Below are 14664 nucleotides of genomic sequence, written 5' to 3' on the forward strand. Positions count from 1 at the left end.
TAATACCACGAATATTTCAAATAATTTGTATTGTCTAAGTAATTATGAAAAACGATTTGAGATTTTTAATTCTAAATATAATTTTATAACTTAAATCATTTATTTTTATTAAATTTAATTTAAAAAATGTGAGACCAATTTGATGAAAATAAAACCAGTATTTTAAAATGCTATCAAAAAGTGCTCTTCTTTAAAACAATAATAATATAATCAAACATTTAAATTTTAAAGTATAAAATAATAAAAGTAACTCCGATTGAAAAAGTATGAATTATTATCGATTACGTCATTTGTTATTATTATTTTGAAATATATAAATATAACTTAAATTTTTATCAGGTGTTTTATGATATAAAGAAACGTTATTGTTTACATAATATTATATATTTTGCTTGAATGCCATACATTTAAAATTGTTTCAATCTTTTTAATATAGCTAATGAACAACATTTTTTGATTCATTAATGTTGTATACGAAAATATTAGCTTTATATTTAATAAAAAAACAGTAACTAAATATCTACATATGATATAATTAAATATACTTTGTTCGATTTTAATTAAATATTATAAATTGTAAATTTAATAACATTAAAATATAAAATATGTTTGTATAAAAAATTGGTGGAATTGGTTATCTCATTTTTCGGAAATATAATATATTTGTTTTACACCCACACATCCATACACACACACAACACACACACATATATATATATGTGTAAATATATTGATAATTTATAATGAGTTTATTATTTTATTCTTGTTTATATTCTTATTACAAGGGAGAGTTACAAGGAAGTTTGTGACGATCGAAACCATGTTTTATGGCTGATATAGTTTAAAAGATTATTTATATTATTTTTTATTTTTATCGTGGTTGGTATATAATATATATAATATATATTATGATACATATAGGAGGAGGTACGTTGCCATTCGTGTACATAATTTATCCATTGGTTAGACGTAACCGTGAGATGGGAATTCGTATACATATACCTGTTTACATTAAAAATGTTTTATTTATGCATTCATTGCGGTTTAAGACCATTGCGACATTAAAAACAGTCCTCTTCTACGTCGGCTCTGTGCGTGTATACACATAAGAAGATAATGCCTAGTACGTGCCCGGGCGAGTTTATCTTTTAGCCGATTTCACCCAGGATAATGTGAATGCGATATTCAACGTGCAGCGATGGTTAAAAGTTTCTTTCGTCGTCAATGTTTTTAAGTCCCCAAAGGGCCGACAGGGAGATAAAGGCAGCGTGCGAAACAAGCTTTTCATCAATCCTTCTTGGTTGAGATTATCAGAATAATAATACTTTGTGCACTCCGTATACCACCACCGACCGCTTCTGTACTACTGGTTACAGGATTTTCCAGTATGAAAGTGAGTGGTTAAACAAATGCATATGATATGAAATAATACTATTTAAACATCATATACCCATTTATTGATAGTCACTAAAAACAAGTGTTAGGGTATCAAAAGAGCGCCAAAATACGTGTTTTCGCTGCTAATATTATATTAATGTGCTCATTACACGAATATCGCTGTGGTTCGTTTGAAATTAGAAGTTTGAGCAAGTATTTTCTCGAGATGATTACTTCATTGTCGACAAACAAATCACACACGTCCATTGTATTGTTATTCATGTTGTGTTCTGTTCAGTCAATACCAAACGCAAAATAATGACAAGAAACGTAGATAAAATAATTGTATATAGTTCACAGTTTAAGTTGAATAATAGTATTATTTTAAACAAAAATTTAGTACTTACTACGTATATAATATTTTTTTTTATTATTATTATTATTAAAATTATTCAAAGTATAACAATTTTTTACTACACTATGTGATTATTATTGCACAATAATATGTTTGAATTTTTAGTAGATAATAAGTTTCGTCAATGTTATTCTAATCACACTAAATAATATTATTGTAAAACAAAACGTATTTAGTTTTCTAGTAATAATTTTGATTAATTCCACGGTTTTGTCGTATTATGTATATGTATATCAAATTAAACGCAGTGCAACATGGCGATGGGACTTATTGTTAATTATTATAATATACAGATTGCGTCTTGTTGACATCATAACCACAAACACGCATACATTAAACGAATATTCAGAATGGTATGTATTATGCAAAATACAACGAGTAATTCATATTACATGGATGATTATAATAACCGATAAACAAATTGTAGTATAAGGTATTTTCATCGAATAATAATTTAATGTTTAACGCAAAGTGGCAAACAGAACAATGCAATATCTGAAATGGCATAATTTTTTAATCAAATCACTTACTTCGGTAGTATCTATACGCTTCCGAAATTTCACAATATATTACTATCGTATAGTATCGCACGTTCGTATCACGCTTTGTCCTTTCCAAGGAGTAGTTTCAAATTATATCGACGAACCATATTTTTCTAGAGAAGACAAGCTGGAGGTGCATATATGAATGATAAATGGGGAGAGAGAACGATAAAGAGGTAAAGAAAGATAAAAGATAGAAGGAAGAGAGACAGAGTATCGCTAAATAGATATTTTACCAAAACAGTCGGAAGTGCTAGACGTCTGTGTGTGGGTATGAGTGTATGTATTATAATACTCTCGATATTATTCAAAGCATGCATAAGTTTCAGCTTTGAACATCCTCATCCCCTTGGTGAAGAAACGTCCCCCGTCTATTGAACTTCATCGTATCATGTATGAGATGCTCGGAAGTTGGCATAGGTTCTTCACGTCACGTTCTGTTTTTGGCAATTTCGATTCAAACCGTGTTAACTTTACATATATCCAAAATAACAAGAGGAAACTTGCTTTATACACAGATCATATCACATAATTCTATAGTTCTCAATTTTATTCAGTTTTTGACAAAAATGATGTGTGGTCATTTAATATAATATAATACAATCATGAATCAACTATGGTTTTTATTCATAGTTATGTTATTGAAACCTATTGATAGAATATATTTATAATTTATATCAATAATATAATATACTATATTGAGTTAAAATGTTGAAATTCGTATTTAGTTGGCGACGCAATTGAAGGGAAACTAGTTAACCTACTCCAATAAAGATTTTATTTAAAATATTTATATTTTATATCCTAAATATTATGGTTTAATAATGTATACATTTCATTAACATTGAAGTGTAAATTTGAATTACCTAATTTAATGTAGTACTTATACATTTTAAAATTATATACAACATAGATTTTTTTAAATTAAATTGTAATGGTTCAAGTTTCATTACATATTTTAAAATTATAAATAAATTTAAAAAATGTAATTAAGATTAATAATAGTCATTTTTTTAATTATTTTTACTATAGTATATTAAGTCAACTTTAATAAATTTTCTTTCTAGATATAGAGTTATTTGAAACTCGTATGGCACTCAAAGAATTATAACATTACTTTATAAATAAAGAAGATTGTACATTTTTATAAAAGTATAAAACAAATACATTTTCACGTCATTCCGAAACTAAACAATTAATAAAAAGCTCAGTACTGTATTAACTACGGGGAAATAAATATTAAGTAACTAAAATAATATGAACAATTTAACAGTATAAATAATCATTATTCACAAATAAATTTAAATTATTATTAATAAAGGCCCTATTGTTGATTATTATAGACAAAAAAATAAAATGTAAGTATTTATTAAAAATGATTTGACTTACTATTTCGAATAAATACACTAATAGTTTTAACCAATAAATATGAGGTATGAAATCTGAAAAATTTCTAGCTTTACTTATACTTGATCATTCTCATTTACATAGAATCGTAGGACAATTAGTATTCTTGTAACATTTTCGTTGTCTAATCTTTGTCTATTGAAATTACAATAAATATTTTACGAGTATAACTCAAGTAAAACTATTCTTGATACAGTGGATTTTGGACACCTAAATCGTTAGCAGAATTACAAATCTTGAATTCTGTTAAATAATAAGTCTACTAATTAATACAATTAAAACAAACTATTAAAAAAAATATGTGTAAAATATATACTAACAGTGTTACATAACTTCATCACTTGGGGTTTTTTATACAACCTATATTATATTTTTTTTTGATACACAAATATATTCAATCATAATACAATCAGTCGACTTTCATAACTCAAAATAATAAAAAATAAAATAAATGATGATACAGCTTTTTGTAAAGTGCATTTATTTCAATGGTCATGAGATATCATTAAGGATAATTAAAGGATACCTTAGTTATTTATTATGTCTTATTTAAGATTTTCTTAAATTTATATTAAGTGCCATGTATTAATAATACCATAAGTTAAGATTTATTTTAGCTAAAATATAATTTGAGATATTTCTTAGTAAACATTATAAATCATATTTATTTGAATAAAATGTTAATATAAATTATACTATACTATACTATTATTACTAAGATTAATTTTTATCATCTATAATTGTTTTGATAAGTTCTAATTTCGAAATAAAAGTTAATACAAAAAATGTTTCTATAAAATAAACATTATATTATGATTTCATGCTTACACCTAAATTAATAAAATAGGTACTCTTAATGTTATTGTTTTTTTCAAGCATAATAATTTGAAATGAAATTCAATTCCATACAGATTGTAGTTACCGCTTTGTCTATAAACAGTTATGAAAAAACAAAATACATTATAAGAATACCATTCTTAACCGGTTATAGAATTTATTTTTACTATTTTATAAAAAATGAATGACCCAATAACTTTGAAAAGTAAGTAAACTTATTATTGTACGGTTCACCTGTTTGGTTTATGAACAAGGCATCATAGGATAAGAATATAATATAATATTGTACACATACATTGATATTTGATACTCAAATAACAAAAGAAGAAAAATACTATTCGTTTTAGAATTTTTAACTTCCTTAAAGGAATCACCCTTTTATCTATTTTGATGGTATTTTAGAATAGATCGAATGGACATATTATATTATATATTTTATTTTTTTTCATTTATTATTTTTTTTTCTAATGCATAATATATTATAAACGAATATTATTATTTTTTATACATTTATTAATTTGTCATTTATTGGATGTTTTAAAGATCAAAGAAAATATATTATAATCTTTTTCTTTTAAATATTTATTTAAACGAAATTAAAAAAAATTCTTTGAATAAATTGCATATATAATTGATGAAGTATTTAAAGTTACATCTCGTGTTGAATTATCTCGTACACAATATTTATTTTTTTAGTAAAATTGCATTTAAAATATGTTATAACATTTTAATGAAATTATTTTAAGTTATAATTATTTACATTGTTGTACATAATACAACTGAGTAAAAATGAATAAAATAAATATAGTTCAAATTGTAAATGTGATAATAAATATAATACATCTATGTAAATAAATACTGATAAAATATTTTGGATATAGTAAACATATGTACCTACTTAGTAAAAATAAAAAATGTTACAGTTGTTTTTAATTGAAAGTATTTTTACACTTATTTACACTTAATTTATACAAATAACCGTAATTATTCTACGTATTAACATATTAACATATCGATTAAAGTATAAATATTAAATATGTTTTTATAATTTTTAAATATCGTAAGAATAATAATTAATAAAATATATTATGCTGTTAAAATTTTTAAAATTAAGAATTTTAAAAATTATTCGTAATTATTCTCGAAAACTATAATTTTTACCATAATGCAGGTGATTGTAAACATGTACAAAATCAAAATTAGGTATCAAATAACGGTTTTTAACAATTGTTTTTGTTTTAAATTATGATAAATAGGTAAATTTTATTTCAAAGGTTATACTATATTATTATATTTTAAATTTTGAAATAACCTATGTTATATCTCATGTTCTGTTATTTTTAGAATAAATTAGTTCAATAATATGAACGAATTCATGATTAAACATTGTAAGTTTCATAATTATACACACATAAATACTTCCATAGTTCTTCCTTTTTTTCTTTAGATATCACAAGAAAATTCCGAAAAAACCAACCTTAATCAATATACTTAGATTTGTATGTTATAATCAACGGATGGGCATTCTAAAGCTTAAATGAATACAATAATATTAGGTACATATATAGTAGTAATATCTATTATTATATCAATTTTCATGATTTTTTCAATTTATTATGTTTTTGAAAAATTCTTGTTTTTAGGAACTTTATGGTATGATTAACTATATAGTAAAATACTATTGGACAGCTGGTCACATATGATCAACCGTGAATGAATGTTAAAGTGAAGTAGGTGTGAAAATCAATAAATGATTACAATATTTCAAAGTATTTTTTAATTGGAAAATAAACTAAGTCTAAATGGTTAAATATTTACATTGAATACGTGAATATGTTCTCTATAACTCTAGAAAATCACTTCCAGCCCTAGGTAGATTACACACTCATTAAAAATATTCGCGAGATTCTACGCACACGATCTTTTTGACCATGTGTTAATAAAACATATCAATTAAAACTCAATGGATTGAAATAAACATAATTTTAATGATCTTAAATAAATAAAAATTGTCAAATAATTTTATTCATATACTTAAAAAAAAACATATTAAACTCTCATATAAATGCTATTACACACAAGGTTATATCACAGTATACCACGCACATAGTCTTTTAGGCAGTTTTTTCAATTGATAATGAACTTTGAACCCTTCTATGGTACAGAAATCAAATTGTATTCAATTGGGAGTTGTATCTAACTTTAGTTTATCCCCTAATTAGAAGGTACCTAGGTTGGGTTAGATAAATATTTCATATTTTTGAAGCAATGAATAAAATTCTAAAAGCTTGGTCTTTTTAACCGTGATGTGCTCTAGGGTTAAGTTAGGTTTAATACTATATTATTCTAAGTATATGACTGCCAGTAACCTATTCAAAAACTTGTTAAATTATCTAGCCATACTTTATGTCTAGTCTAAGATTTAAACCATTTAGACAACAAGGTATAAATTTACATCTCTTTGTGGTAGGTCTACGGCAGGCATGTCAAACACGCGGCCCGCGGGCCGCATACGACCCTTAGGTAATTTTTTTGCGGCCCACGGCTACAAATTTTAATTGTTTAAAAAAAATTAAAATAAAATGAACATAATAAAATATTGAGATTTAAAAAACAAATTTAATGAGGGGGTATACCTGATTTTTACAAATCTGTGCCAGTACGATAATATGTAGAAACTTTTAAATTCGAAACTTTTAAATTCGCAAGTAAAATTATTTTTATGTTTAGTAGTACTTATCAATGTGTGATTGTGAGCAACTATTTTCATTAATGATCAGTAATTCATAACCTGTTAGATCCAGATTAACTGACACACATCAAAATTCAGTGTAAAAAGTGATTCTGTCTAATAATATTTCTCCTGATATTGAAAAGTTGATGAGAGAAAAGAGATGTAAAATATAGTCACCTTACTCTTAATTAAATAAAATGGTTTTTTTAATGTTAGTGTTAATTTTTTTTTGTAAGTAGTTATTTTTTTCGTATTTTTTGTTTTTTTTTGTATCTCCTGTTTTCGTAAACGTAAAGATTAAAATAGAAAAATTGTGTACAAAATATTCTTTTTTCGTTAATTTTTATGTGCAGCCCTCGTAGTAAACTATCCAATATACTTGGCCCATTTGATACTTTGAGTTTGACATGCCTGGTCTACGGTATACCATTTACCGTAGTACCGTACGTGTAGGTACATGGGTTAACCTACTATGTTTTCGACTTACCTGCACAGATGACGGTCAGTATTTGAAACAGCCAGATGACTATGTACCGGTCCGGTCTTTGGCAAAACAGCAGCATGATGAATGTGCTTCACGATTTCCCTAGCAACACGGACGCGTCATAATAATAATAATTATATTATTTAAGTTCTAGAACACCCCCACCCCCCGTGAACTAGTATTTCCGGTCGCTTGTGTTCCCTCGTTCGATTGCGACAACAGTAATTCGGACTTCCGGTGATAGCATTAACGGTGATACGAGGGCCATGCACGTGGGACCGACGAGATTTTACCTATTCGACAAAGCGTGTGGACATACACGGTGCGGACGTTCGGTCTGCGGCGAGTGCACTGACGGCGCGCGGCGGCGGCAGTAGCGGGCGGCGAGCTGCTTCGGTCGGTGCCTTCCTACTCGGTGGGCGGCACCGTACGCATGTGCTTTCCGGATATGTACGCGTCTCGTACGGTTTTTCTGGATTTTTCCTCCTTTCCTATTTTTCTATGTTATCACCATAGGTGCTTATTGACTTCATGGTTTACCACCACATGCATATTATGCCGTGTAAAACTCGTGTTTATATAAAAAAATAACACCAACCAGGCACGACAGTCCCGCAGATTGGACAGTAATTTTCAAGCAAACTACAATAATATATATTTACGAAAATCGTCAATCAGAAAACCATTATTATTATTATTATATGCCAATCTGTTTAGACTTGAATAATATATTCGTATTATACGCACGCATGGCCAGAAAATACGTATATGGTTCTGGCTTTTTCACTTGTAGGTAAATAAATTATATGAGTTGGTTTTACATCGTATTATACATTCCATTTACTATTTACTGATTTTCTAGTTTCTAATGGTATTTTAAAAAATCGTCACTAGGCCTGACCATTCAGCAGGTCTGGATGAATCGATTTTATATCAAGGATTTATAGAACATCAATAATAGTTTTCCGAGTAGGAGGCACTGTACAAATTAATATTCTATTTGTGCATGTTTTACTTTTATATTTATAGCATATGAATATCTATTTATTTAAATGATTTATAGCGAAAATTGTATAATTAATTGTAAATATATTAAGATGACTCCACACAACCTTTTTTAAGGGTTAATTATATGAATAGGTAATTATCATGACATATTGATAAAAATTTAAATTGTAAATTTTCAAGATATTTGAATACTAATTTAAATTCAGTTCTAGTGATCTCAACATAATATGTCGAGATCATTAAATTATTGTCTGTACCGTTATTGTTTGTATTATACTTGTAAAATCGCAAAAAAAATAATATCACCTGGGAAAAATCTCAGAAATCAGATATTCGTTTTAAAAATAGAAATTATGAACGCAACCTTTTAATACGTCCTAGTAATTATTTAGTAATCGTAATACCATTAACTATTATAATACTTATAATATTATAATATAATACATTTACATACAATTATTATTTTATAATACTATATGTTTAAATTATTGTGTTTTCGCAATGGTTATATTTTATTTTCCTAAATGATTTATAACTTCATGAAATGTTACCGAATATTATTAATATACTTATAAATTATAATTTTAAGAATATTTATTTTTGAAGTCATTTTGATTCAAAATAAAGTGAAAAAAATAAGTAACAATATCAATTGAACGTATTGATTTATGAATATTGTTCAAATATATATATATATATATATACATTTCCAGATATAGTTTAGGATCATATACTATTATATCCAATAAATTGACTGTCGTACTTCGTTCAACTAAAAAAAATATCGTTAGACTAATACCAAAGGATGTCGCACGTCCTCAGGGCTTGTATAGCTTGTTTTTCACACCAAGCGTGTTGAAATTTATTATTCCGCGATGCTCCCGTAAATGTCTTAAGATAACAACGAGACACTATAATCACAGAATAATCTATGCTATATATTCTGAGTTAAAATTATTACCATACGGTGTGGTGTATTGTTAACGTTCACCAATCTATTCAATGCCTGTAGGTACCCAGTCCATCTATGCGCATAATATTATAATAATTACTTTAGAAAAATCAATTATTCGTTTCAATGAGATATTTTATTCATCACACGATATTGCTTATAATACCATAGTAGTAAAGTCAATAATAATGTCCTTTTATCATGAGCATGTAGGTAATATAAAAGGTTTAATATACAGTATATCTGTTATGTCATAATTTACATAGAAAATTGAAAAATCTAGTAAACACTTTAACAAGTTATTGTCTTAGGTGTAAACAATACTGATGAATTATTCAAATAATAAATGAATAGTAAGATAAAATTTTTAACTAATGGAATTCGTTTACATTTATGTCAGTTTAGTAAATTAAGTAACACTCTAACACGTATAATAATATAGATTTTATATCACAATAACATTTTGTGTATATAACAAATAAGATAATATGAGTACATTATGTATTTATATATGATTTGAAGGATATGTGACTATTAATTAAGTTTATTATAATAAAATATTCTTAAAATCATTATATTATTATAAACTGTGCAGTATCAATTAATTTCTAATTTGATGAAAATTTGATTATATTTATTATAAATTCAATTTTCTATAGATTTGTAAAAATAATATTGTTTAACATTTTTTTAAATTGTTTATGTTACGTTAAAGTTACTTTTAAATTTATAATTATTTTTGAATCATTGTTTAATTTTATTATATTATGGACATACAAAATGAGTAAAAATACTCAATACTATATGTATATAATTTGTTTATATATTCTAACTTGGAACAATGATTTTATTTTTTGAATCTTTTGAAAATAGAAAAAATATGCGTGTGTTTTATATTATTTTATAAATACATTTTTAATTAATTTAACTAATATTCTTATATCAAAGTAATTTTGATGGTAGTCCAAAATAAATAAACACATTCATGGTTACATAGTTTTCAATTATATTTCTATTAAAAACTGTTTTTACATAGTTTTATTTTAGTTACCAAATTTTTATTAAATATATTGCAGGTATTAAATTTAATTGAATGTGTTTTAATTTCTTATTTTAAAATCAAAATTATATAGTTCAACTACTATATACCTTTATCATTTTGATTATATAGACTTTTGTTTAAAAAACCTTTTTATAAACACTAGTTTGTAACGATAAATGAATAACAAGGAGAACACAAGTCTATTTTCATTTAGATTTCTATAGCGTTGTTTAATAATATGTCACTGAAAGAACTGATTCTAGAGTTTGTGCGATTAAATATTATCTCCAGCGAAGCGTGTTCAATCTTTGTCTTCGGCATGTTTGCAAAACTCGGGTGTCGTTCATCAGTGCCATATAGTGTGCTCCTTAGATCACAAACACCCACACACACATACACATTTTTTTATTTGATGTCTAGAATTTTTTTTTTTTTGTTTTTCACAAAAGAAGATTAAAATCTGCAATAAAATGGAAATAAATGTAGTGAATGAAAAGGAGAAAAAAATGTATGGTGTATAATGTATATTGCGTTTTAAATCTTTTAACTTAAGTATTTTATCATTTTTTTTTTCAAACCCAAATATATTATTCGTTTACTTATTATAATTTATTTTTTATTTACTTGAATTAGTTATAATAATTTATTTAATTGGATTATAATTCATATGCATACATTAATTATACTTTAATCTAAACAAAATGATAAGTTTTTTAATTTTAAATTTGATTTTTGTTGCTTTATGTTTTCGTGTATAATTTCCTGCTGATCTTTTGTTGCCAACATTTTATTTAATTCAATAATACAACTTGTAATTGTAATTTTGAATTTTATATTTTATCCTTAAATTAAATATGTATGTACCTAATATTAGCTAATATTTTCATAGAAAATAAGTACTAAATTATATTTTTTAATTAACAATAAATTAAGATGAAATGTGATGTGTTTTCCATTATTATTTATGTATAGTAGACTGTATTGTTATTTAGTGCGATGGAATGTTTTAGAGAATAATAATGGACATTTTGCTTACGATGCTAAATATAAGGTCCAAATTGTTTATTAAATAACATTTAATGTCATAATTTAATAGATGAAAGTCATCTATGTCAAGAATGCAGTACGATTTTATATAATATTGTAACCTATTTAAAATAATATACTATGTTTGCTATATTACATAAAGATTTATCATTAAATATTGGGAATTGGGATTAAGGGAATAAAAAGTTCATTTGGTCGTATGTAATTTTTTTTATTTATCATGTATCAGTTAAGTATACTTAAAAACTTCAATTTATTTTACTTAAAATCATTTTAAAATATAAAAAGACTTATTTATTTTTTTAAGAATGCCACTTTTTTATTCTTCTGGTCTCAGAACCTTTCAATTATTTTACCCTTCTTCGTATTATTTTTTAAGAAAATAATATTGACGATGGTAATTTTATTCATTGCTATTTTGCTGTTCTGTTTACCGATAAAACAGTAATATACAGTGCTAACGGTGTATCTGTTTTATATGGATAAGCTACACACAGTGACAAATTGTACACCCACACTAAAAATAACAAACAAAATATTCGTCGCATAAAAAGAATAACGATTCACTCCCCTTTCGTTTTCCGTACCGATATTATATCTTCGTACATTTATAATCTCTGATCATGATGGCATATAAGTATTCAGTACAAGGATAAAAATACACATCTTTACTAGGACAATTTTAAAAGCTGTAATTACACCACGTTCGATACCAGATTTATTTTGAAATACTGTACTATCCATGTAATGTATTCCTTATAAGTTAGACTTATAACTGTTATTATTATCGTGGTAATATAGTATATATCTTAGTAATAAAATTATGTATTTTATATGTAATTATTGTGACTACCATATACCTGATTTAGTTAAATACTTTCCAAGTTATTAATAAAATAAAACAAGTAAGTATAAACACTTTGTATGATTTAAACGTAAAGAATTGTATTTTATTTTATTATATTATAAGTTATTCAACTTTTGTAGTAACAGCATAATGATCAACACGTGCTTATCATTTATTTATATCAAATACAATTTTTCACAGGACTTGAGTTTTCAATTTTTAATAATTTCAACTATTAATTAGTTACTAGAACTAATTTATGTTAGCTCCCACACCTGCTATGTATTTGTTTTCAGAGTTAATTATAAAGTTTTTCTTAAAATATATTTTTCATATTTGTTATATAAAAAAAAAAAAAATGTATAAATGTCTGTGATGTGATAATTTCTGATTCTTTCTTCTTTCTTGGAGATAAAATAAATAACAAGTATAATATTTATATTTTATAAAGGCCATTTATAAAGTATAATAATTAAAAAAAAAAAAAAAAAAACAATTCTTCCCAGAAGTTTCAAATCATAGAAAATAGTTTTATTAGACATTTTTCATATTTTATCAATTTATAAATATTGTTTTAACAAACTTCAAGTAAGATTTCACTTAATACAGTATACTTACAGGAAAATAAATCATTAAATAATCTAACAGTTACTGAACATTAATTTATATCATTTAAATTGTTTTGCCAAATCATGTTTTTTTCACCATTAAATAATAATATAAATATATTTATTTTATTTTATTGTTATACTAAAGCAATATTAATAAAACCTATTTCGGTAAATAAATTAACAAAACATTTTTTGCGTACTAAAATTGTGCACTAGTTTTTTTTATATTAAAGTAAACAAAATCATCAACATTAAGCAATTATATCAAGGATGTGACAATATTATAAGATTTAATGGGTTTATTGCAGTCTGAAAAAGCGACATGATATTATCCAGACTCTACTTTCAGTTTCTAACTTAATGATTCTACTGTACTGTCCATTTCAACAACCATTGTTTCACAGCTCTTTCTGTTTATATATAAATAATATTATTTAAAATGTCTTTATTTTTAAACTAGACAAGGATTTCAGAAGTATTAATACAATATGATATGTATTATAAGTTTGACTATAATTGTATTTAAATAATAAAATATAATTTTTTCTGACTTAAAACTGAATATTAAAAACAAATACAATACCATGAAAATGGTTGAAACATTTTAATAAAACTTAAAATTATATTACTTTTTAACGCACAACTTACATAATTTTTCATATTTTCAGCATCACGAACACCATTAGACTGTCAACGATTATGAAAATAATTATATGTTACATGACACTGTATTCGATATTAAGTAAACGTTTAAGTATAATTACGTATGATTATAGTCGTTCGTTATAACTATATGATGATTAGGAAAAATAAAAAGCGTACATTAATTATATGAAACAAATAAAACTATTTTAATGGAGTACCAATATTTAATAGTTTATATAAAGTATTTTTCAATTTATATTGCAAATATTAAAAAATAATAATTAATGCTAACATTTTTATAATAAAATTTTAAAATTATAATAAACACGTAGTACGGTAACTATTCACTGTTATTATAATGACTAGATATTTTAAAATGTTTATACAAATAATATTTTTTAAAAGCCACTGACGTAGCAAAAAGTCCTATATATTACGCCATTCATAAAATATTACATTATTATATTTTATATTCTTTTATGAGGCGCATTGTATTGACATTTTTAGTAGGTCAGTGCATAGATGGATTTTGAATGGTATTTCTCATTTTTATAGATAAGCGAACTATTAAATAGTATTAATAAGATTCAACTATCCTAAATACAGTACGATAACAAACGCGACGATTTCAAATTAAGCGACAATAAAACTACTGACTTAGTTTAACCATAAATTATAGTTTTCGTGTTTACGAATCTAATTATCCCGACAGTATA

General features: G+C 25.0%; 1 protein-coding gene across 2 annotated transcripts in view; it reads right to left on the minus strand.

The window, feature by feature from the left end:
• The window catches only part of LOC114121663 (lachesin-like), a 119967-nt gene extending 111812 nt beyond the window's left edge, over positions 1 to 8155 (minus strand). For both annotated transcript variants that reach the window (XM_050206336.1, XM_050206333.1), the window contains exon 1: positions 7800 to 8155. In XM_050206336.1, coding sequence (XP_050062293.1) covers positions 7800 to 7875 — 76 coding nt within the window. In that variant the 5' untranslated portion in view covers positions 7876 to 8155. The remainder of the gene's footprint in view (positions 1 to 7799) is intronic.
• Positions 8156 to 14664: the final 6509 nt, after the last annotated feature.

The sequence above is a fragment of the Aphis gossypii genome, chromosome 1, assembly GCF_020184175.1.
Source record: "Aphis gossypii isolate Hap1 chromosome 1, ASM2018417v2, whole genome shotgun sequence".
Lineage (NCBI taxonomy): Eukaryota > Metazoa > Arthropoda > Insecta > Hemiptera > Aphididae > Aphis > Aphis gossypii.